General features: G+C 35.6%; 1 protein-coding gene across 2 annotated transcripts; it reads left to right on the top strand.

Moving 5' to 3' along the window:
- Window positions 1–3,499: 3,499 nt before the first annotated feature.
- On the top strand, window positions 3,500–7,113 carry LOC109184515 (serine/threonine-protein kinase CDL1). Of its 2 annotated transcripts, XM_019334526.1 has the most exons (6): window positions 3,500–4,098; window positions 4,229–4,267; window positions 4,407–4,585; window positions 4,726–4,915; window positions 5,179–5,570; window positions 6,455–7,113. In XM_019334526.1, exons 1-6 carry the CDS (start codon window positions 4,011–4,013, stop codon window positions 6,731–6,733), a joined length of 1,167 nt encoding a protein of 388 aa, XP_019190071.1. In that variant the 5' UTR covers window positions 3,500–4,010; the 3' UTR covers window positions 6,734–7,113. The 2 variants fall into 2 exon arrangements, with proteins under 2 accessions (XP_019190071.1, XP_019190072.1); XM_019334527.1 differs by lacking the exon at window positions 4,229–4,267.
- The last annotated feature ends 784 nt before the right edge of the window (window positions 7,114–7,897 follow it).

Genomic DNA, 7,897 nt, shown 5'->3' with positions numbered 1-7,897 from the left:
TTAGCCATGAAAGGTGGTCGAAATTAAAGTTATAACAATCTAAAATCTGCGTGGCTATATATAATTCTTGACCACCTAAAAAATAATCAAAATTAGATTTTGTCCTCTTTTTAAGTGATCATAAAAAAGTATGAAATATGCCATTTTTAGCCACTAATTCAGTAGTATATTTGATTACATTTTAATTATTTGTTATATATTCAATTTTAAAATGTGAATTTAATATAATATTTTAATGCTTTTGTTTAAAAAATGAAAACTTTTTTTAATAAACAAAATTTTATTTTTAGAAAGATAATTTTGTAATATTTAAATTTTATTTTTAGATTGAATTTTTTATTTGCATGCTTTTAGTAAAATTGGAGTTTCAAGTATGTCATTAATTTACTGGGTATAACTCAATTTGTCAATTAACTCAAATGTTAAATACTTTATATTTATTTAATGTGATGTGTTATAATTACTTTATAATGATTAGTAATTAAGCATCTTATACATGCTACATTGATAATTCAATACACAATTAATCAGAAGTTGGGTGGAAAAAGATTGAAAGAACATGTATATCGTGAGAAAATCAAGTAACCGACACTTTAACCAACTTGGTGGTTGTCTAACAGAACAACTGGAGTGAAATGGCGAGATCAAATCTTGATATTCTGCGAGCCTTGAATCCCTGGGCCAGTTATAGAAAGATTATCACTAGATGCAACTAATTATTTTCTTGGATTTCCTTCCATATGATTCAAAAAATAATTGTTAATTATTTAAAGTTTTATAGAAATTTTTATCCATGTAACATTCTCCCAAATTGATATCAAGCATATAAAGTGGAAAGATGTAAAACAATATCTAATCTAATCTAAAAACATACTCCATAATAAGTATGAATGAAGGTTGGTACACTCATTTTTTTTTTTTTTTTGATACATTAAGCTATAAAAGTTATACTATACAATTTTTTGGACAACAATGCATCTACTATTATAACTTTCATTATCTATTTTCATTACTGTTACCATGCATTTGCATCCACTATATATTTTCTTATATTCTTTAACCATAATAATATATGTAGATATTATATTAGAATATATATAATAAATAAATTTGATTTCATTTATTTATTTTTTTTTTGAGAAAGTGATTTCATTTATATTTTAGTTAGTTATTTCCTAAAATATAATACGTAAATATCACAGTTGTAAAATGATTTACATTATTATTATTATTATTATTATTATTATTATTATTATTATTATTATTGTATATAATATAAATATCTAAAATCTAAAAAACTTATAAGAGTGAATCAAGATTAGTAGTTTCTCTATTTCAATATTTAATGAGTTGTACATATACATTACAAATATTATACTATCATTTTTTAACGGACAAAATTATCTTACACTATTGAACTTCGGTCAATATACATTAAATTATACCATAATTATATTTAATTATTTATCATATCTAAATTCGTACTTTAACAATTATTAACCATACCATAATTATTAACCAAATTATCACCTATACTTTTTAATATATATAATATGAATTCTACAACAATAAATTTTATTTTTTTAAAATTATAAAATATTATTTTTTTAAAAAAATTATAACTTTGATTTTAACATTGAATACTAATGTTGGCCATTTATTTTTGCGCATGGCGCATAGAAATATGTATAAGTACTGGTATAATTTCTTTTTCAATTTTTTTTTGAATGCTACTGACTCTATTACATTGTAGTATCTGTTCAAACATGCTTTCTCAACCTAATGATGCACACAGAATCAACAATGCCTCCACTAAGACTCAATCTCATGACCTCCCACATGAAAGAGTCACTACATTTACACCTATTATTACAAAAAAAAAAAAAAAAAAAAAAGAATGTGTGCATCATGGTGATGTCATAATACATTGAAATTAAATCCATGATACATTTACATCTTATGAGTTTTTTTTAAGACATAAAAAAATTATTTTTTATCTGAAAAAAAAAAGACCGAAAGACAGAAAGAGTTAAACATGATTATTGTATTAAAATGTCACTTTCTCGATAAAACCTAATAATACCACAAATAAACTTTACTATGAAGTAATAGCTGATAAAGGACACATAATAATTTTTTTTTTCAGTCCACGAGGTATCTGAGCAAGTCCTAACTGTAGGAGGCACATTTAAGTCCGTAAGTCCGTATCATACTTAGACTAATCCCGTCCTAATTGTAGGAGGCACCTTTAAGCCCGTAAGCCTGTACCATACTCAGACGGCAATTTATATCCTACACCACGGCGCGCGTTGCACTATGCGCCCAGATGCAAAACGACGTCGTTTTAATTTTAATTTTTTTTTGAAATTTCCCGTCCCAGTGAATGGCAGTAGTTTTTTCTTTAAAAAAAACCCGCTGTTCAAGAATGTACATAATGTTATACTAGAATACACATAATTGTATACATGAATGTACATAATTATATAACAAAATATACATACTCTTTTTAAAAGATAATACACATAATCTAACATAATACATAATAAACATAAACTTTTAACATAATACACATCAACTATTAACATAATACACACAAATTTTCTGATTCGCATGTACATAATTGTATAAAAAGAATATACATAATTGTATAAAAAATGTACATAACTATATGAACCAATACACATAACTGTATGAACAAATACACATAACTATGTGAACAAATACACATAATCCCAGCAACTTCCTACCGCGCCTCCCAAAACGACGTCGTTTTGGGAGGCGCGCGGCGCACAGTACTATGTGCGCCGTGGTGTAGGGTATAACGATTGATACTCAGACTAATCCCTGTTCGTACTGATCTTGTCCGGTCCAATAATTTTTCTATACGAGAAGGATTTGAACTCCCTAACTATCTTTCTTAAAGGACAAGAATGCACGGTAACTCACACCAACGAAGCTGGTAAGTATACTTGTAATAAGTTTACTCTCTTTTATTTACCGGTGTGAATATTAGGAAGAAAAGAAAAGTTGATAAATTTTTTATGGATAATGGATATGGATTGGTCAAATATAGTAACACCGTTTGTGGTGGGTCTGCAAAATCACCCCAACGCGGAGGTCAATACCGTAATTGGCCTCGTCTTCCCCAATCCCCACCCAAAACGTTTAAATGCAAAGTTGTCATTGAGAGCGACCTGCAACGGAGCTGTAATTGTAAGCCTGTAATCCCTTCTCTCTCTCTCCTCTCTCTCTCTCTCTTCCTCAAATTCATTCGTCCCCAAAAGGCCCACACTCACAAATGCCCAAAAGATCACTTCTTTAGTGGGGAGTGGGGGGTGGTCAAGAAAGCAAAGCAAGAAATTACCGCTAAAGCTGGCGCCGAATAAGGATACTTATTACCAACAAGATTAGATTAGATTAGGCAAAAACAAAAAACAAAAAAAAAGGGTCTTTTTAATTTTTTTTTTTTTTGTTTTTTGTTTTTTTGTTTTTTGTTTTTTTGTTCCCATTATTTTTCTTGCCCATTCATTCCTTGGTTCAAACCCCTCCGTTGGAACACTGAGATTGTGTGTGTGTTATTTTTGCCAAGAATCTTCACGTTACCGTGTGGTGTTTACGCATTTTCTTGCGTTACCAACAATTCCCTTTTCACATCTCTCCCTACCCGGTTTGTATTTATTGCACACCTCGTTTCCCATCTGGTTCTTACCCTCTGCAGATCTGTGAATGTTAAAGAATCCTTAAATTTGTTTCTGTTTGCTTTATAGCCTCATTGGGAGTCATTAGGTGGGTTCTCTCGGCCAGTTTTGTTTTTTCCTTTCCTAAGGGGAGAGAACGGAGCGTCTCTCTCCTTAGGACAATTTATAGAGATAGAATAAGATTTTCTTTATGTAGTCGAAATTGGGTAGTGGGGTTTTGTTTTGCTTTGAGAATCTGGGCTCTGGGAGTTCTGCTGTAGTCTTTGGGGTTTGATTCTGGGAAAAAAGGGGAAAAGAGAGTTCTTTTGAGCAATGGGTTGCTTTTATTGTATAAGGCCTTCTAGTAAAGATGTAAGGGATTATGATGAAGATATGGTTCGTGGATCCGCCAATGCTTCAGGTTTGCTTTTCTGATTTGTGAATATCTGTTTTTAATTGCCATTATTTGTGTGAAAGTTCATACTTTTATGCAATGTGCTTTGTGTTTTGTGTGTTTATGATTATGAATTGCTTTTGAACATTATTTCCAGTGAATGTGAAGGGAAAGGCTTATGATGATGAAGCAAGTGGTGAGAACTTTTTGAAATGTTTTTTTTTTTGGTGTTAAATTGTTCAATCTAGGGTGTTGTATCATTGTATGTATAATGTGTGATTGATTTCTATCTCGGTTGTTGGTTCTTCGGGATGATAATGTGTGTTGAACTGTAGGAAGGAGAGGAGGTTCTTTGAGAGGGAAAACTGTGGAGGGCAGTGCCCACAAGGGCAAAGTTGCCCGTAGTTTCACATTCAAGGAACTTGCCACTGCAACGCAAAACTTTAGGCAATCGAACTTGCTTGGAGAAGGTGGATTCGGGAGTGTGTTCAAAGGGCGTCTGGACTCTGATCTGGCAAGTTTTTACGCCTTGAAATGCTTTAGTTTTGGTTTAATTCTTTGCAATCTGGTTTTCCCCGAAGCATGGTTACTTGATGATTGTTGCTTAAGTTTCGGTTTTCTTATGTTCGAGCTAACGATGGAGCTTATGATCAGATTGTTGCTGTGAAAAGACTTAATCTTGATGGCCTACAAGGGAACCAGGAGTTTATTGTCGAGGTCCTGATGTTAAGTTTACTTCATCACAAGAATCTTGTCAATTTGATCGGGTATTGCACTGATGGAGATCAGAGACTATTGGTCTACGAATTTATGCCTATGGGTAGCTTGGAGAATCACCTTTACGGTAATTCTTTAAATGTTTGAATGCACTTTCTTGATCATAAACTGTTCTAAAACTTTATATTGTTTAAGAGATTTTTCTTGTTATACATGAGATTACCGGTTAACTAGTTGGTCTTTAGATTCCGTTTCTATTATCTCGCTATTTCTAAAGTTTAGAAGTTCACTTGTATTGTTATTCTTTGAGGGTAAAAAAGTTGTTTTTGATTCATTTTGAGAAGATGGTTTTCGCATGAATCTTTGAGCATTGTTGCTTTTGATTCTCAGATTTGGAGCCTGGAATGAAGCCGCTAAGTTGGTGTACACGACTTAAGATTGCTGTGGGTGCAGCTCAGGGCCTCGAGTATCTTCATTGCAAAGCAAATCCACCGGTCATTTATCGCGACTTGAAATCTTCGAATATATTGTTGGACGACGCTTTCAATCCAAAGTTATCAGATTTTGGACTCGCGAAATTGGGGCCTGTTGGTGACAACACACATGTTTCAACACGAGTGATGGGAACCTATGGGTACTGCGCCCCGGAGTATGCGATGAGTGGTAAACTTACTTTAAAATCCGACATTTACAGCTTTGGTGTGGTCATGTTAGAGCTGATAACCGGGCGTAAGGCGTACGATAGTGCTAGGAAACAAGGCGAGCAGAACTTGGTTGCCTGGGTGAGTTCGTACTCTTTCATATCTATGCATATTAGTTACAAAGTGGAAATCGGCTTCGTGACACTATTTTCCTATTGTTATTATGTTTGCTTCATTTCCTACATAGAGCAAGTACGAATTTCACCGCTTAATTCACACATCATAGTTCATTTCGGTTCCAAATTCAATTCTATTAAAATCGATATGATTTGTAGTTTCTCAAACCCATTACCTTTGACATGGGGTTGGCTCTGATACTAAATTGAAGCATGTTGTTACGGGCATAGAGTCCGGCACAGCACACAACGCCCTTGCGGCGTCTCGGGGCCCCTCATACCCCGCAGACCAGCCTTATCCTCATACGTGCCATACTGATTTCGCCCTGCCCAATAGCTCCCTACTAGTTGTGCCCTTCGAATCGCATTGGTCCCCTTCATAGTCAAGTTCAAGACTAGCGACAGACTCCCCAAACTTAATTGGGTCGGCGTGCCTAACTCAGCCAGACCTTAGCGTCTAAGGCAGAACAACCCTTAACGCTATTGTCGCCCCCCTTTACCCATTTGGCATGCTAACCAGTTGGCCGTTTCATTCTTTGGGTCTTAACACGGTCACAAAAAATAGTCCGGGACAATGTGCTCCAGCACAACTAAAAGCCTAAACTGATAGTCAGACTGCACATTTATGTTTATATATTATATATGCTCAACAATACAAACGAATGTTGGTTTTTGATTCTATCAAGAATTTCATATGGCTATGAATCTATGCAACTTAAGTGGTTCTTGGATGTTGATCCCCGCTATCAATATGGACTTTCACGCCCCAGAATTCTCCCCGATACATAATATATCTTTGTTTGATTTGTGGCCATCTTCATCTAAACAGTTAATTTAACCATTTTGCAGTCTCAACCATTTCTAAGGGATCGGAGAAAGTTTGTTCAGATGGTCGACCCTCTGTTGGAAGGGCATTTTTCGGTCCGTTGTCTGCAGCATGCTGTTGCGATCACTGCAATGTGCCTTCAAGAACAAGCAAACTTCCGGCCACTTATCAGTGACATTGTTGTGGCGCTCGAGTACCTTGTCTCTCAGGCCGCCGAATGTTCAGATTCTCAAAAACCCGGAGTTCATGGCAAGACACACTCGGTTCCACCTCTAAATCCCAACGACGATCGTACAAGATAAGGTCCAGTAGACGACTCCGTTCCATTTTAAAAGCCCGGTTGCAGCGTGTTGGTTAAGGTTAGGTGTACAGGTGTCTGCCAAAAACCGATGTTGCCTCTAGAGGCACAGAAAGAAAGAAAGACAGAGACACTGGGGAACTTATTTTTTTGTTTTAGTACAAGGTAAGAAGAAGACATCTTGCTGCTACATTTTTGTGCATGCACAGTTTTGCCACAAATTTAGAAGCAAAGATGCTAAGAGTTGTTCTTATGTTGTTTCTTAGGTTCCAAATGTTTTAGTGGGAAACAAGTCCAGCCATGACACTGTAAATAGTTGTTGATGATAGATCAACCAACATTCATACATAGTCCAATGCTTTTAAATTATACTTTCTGAGTTTTTTTTTTTTTTTTTTTTTTTTTTTTTGGTGAGTAATACCTGTTGCATTGTGTTTAACTGTATGCTGTTTTCTTGCTACAAAAGGTGAAATTCTCTTGTCCCTGGCCCCTATACTTTGCCTTGGCCGATAGGGGATTGGGGAGGGTTGCATTGTGTTTAACTGTCTATTGTTTTCTTGCCCACAAAAGTCGAAATTCTCTTGCCCCTGGGGTCCTACGCTTTGGCCTGATACACCGATAGGGGATAGAGGAGGGTTGCATTGTGTTTAATTGTCTACTGTTTTTTTGTCCACAAAAGGCGAAATTCTCTTGTCCATGGAGTCCCTACACTTTGGCATCGCCTATAGGATAGTGGAGGGTTGCATTGTGTTTAATTGTCTATTGTTTTCTTGCCCACAAAAGGCGAAATTCTCTTGCCCCTGGGGTCCTACGCTTTGGCCTGATACACCGATAGGGGATAGAGGAGGGTTACATTGTGTTTAACTGTCTACTGTTTTTTTGTCCACAAAAAGCGAAATTCTCTTGTCCATGGAGTCCCTACACTTCGGCATCGCCTATAGGATAGTGGAGGGTTGCATTGTGTTTAATTGTGTACTGTTTTCTTGCCCACAAAAGGCGAAATTCTCATGTCCATGGAGCCCCTACACTTTGGCCTGATAGGCCGATATGATAGAAGAGGGTTGCAATGTGTTTAAATGTCTACTATTACACCCCAGCCTGATGGGATAGTGGTGAGATAAATCACGGTGACTCAACCGCTTATTAGGCGGCAGCTGCCACAGCTCAG

The sequence above is a fragment of the Ipomoea nil genome, unplaced genomic scaffold (genome assembly GCF_001879475.1).
Source record: "Ipomoea nil cultivar Tokyo-kokei standard unplaced genomic scaffold, Asagao_1.1 scaffold1262, whole genome shotgun sequence".
Taxonomy (NCBI): Eukaryota; Viridiplantae; Streptophyta; class Magnoliopsida; order Solanales; family Convolvulaceae; genus Ipomoea; species Ipomoea nil.
Note: the sequence above shows the minus strand (reverse complement) of the source record. Positions and strands in the feature narration are given on the sequence as shown.

Coding starts and splice junctions, on each gene's coding strand:
- LOC109184515 (XM_019334526.1), top strand. CDS start 4,011: ATGGGTTGCTTTTATTGTATAAGGCCTTCTAGTAAAGATGTAAGGGAT. Junction 4,268..4,406: donor TTATGATGATGAAGCAAGTG/GTGAGAACTTTT, acceptor GTTGAACTGTAG/GAAGGAGAGGAGGTTCTTTG. Junction 4,586..4,725: donor GGCGTCTGGACTCTGATCTG/GCAAGTTTTTAC, acceptor GCTTATGATCAG/ATTGTTGCTGTGAAAAGACT.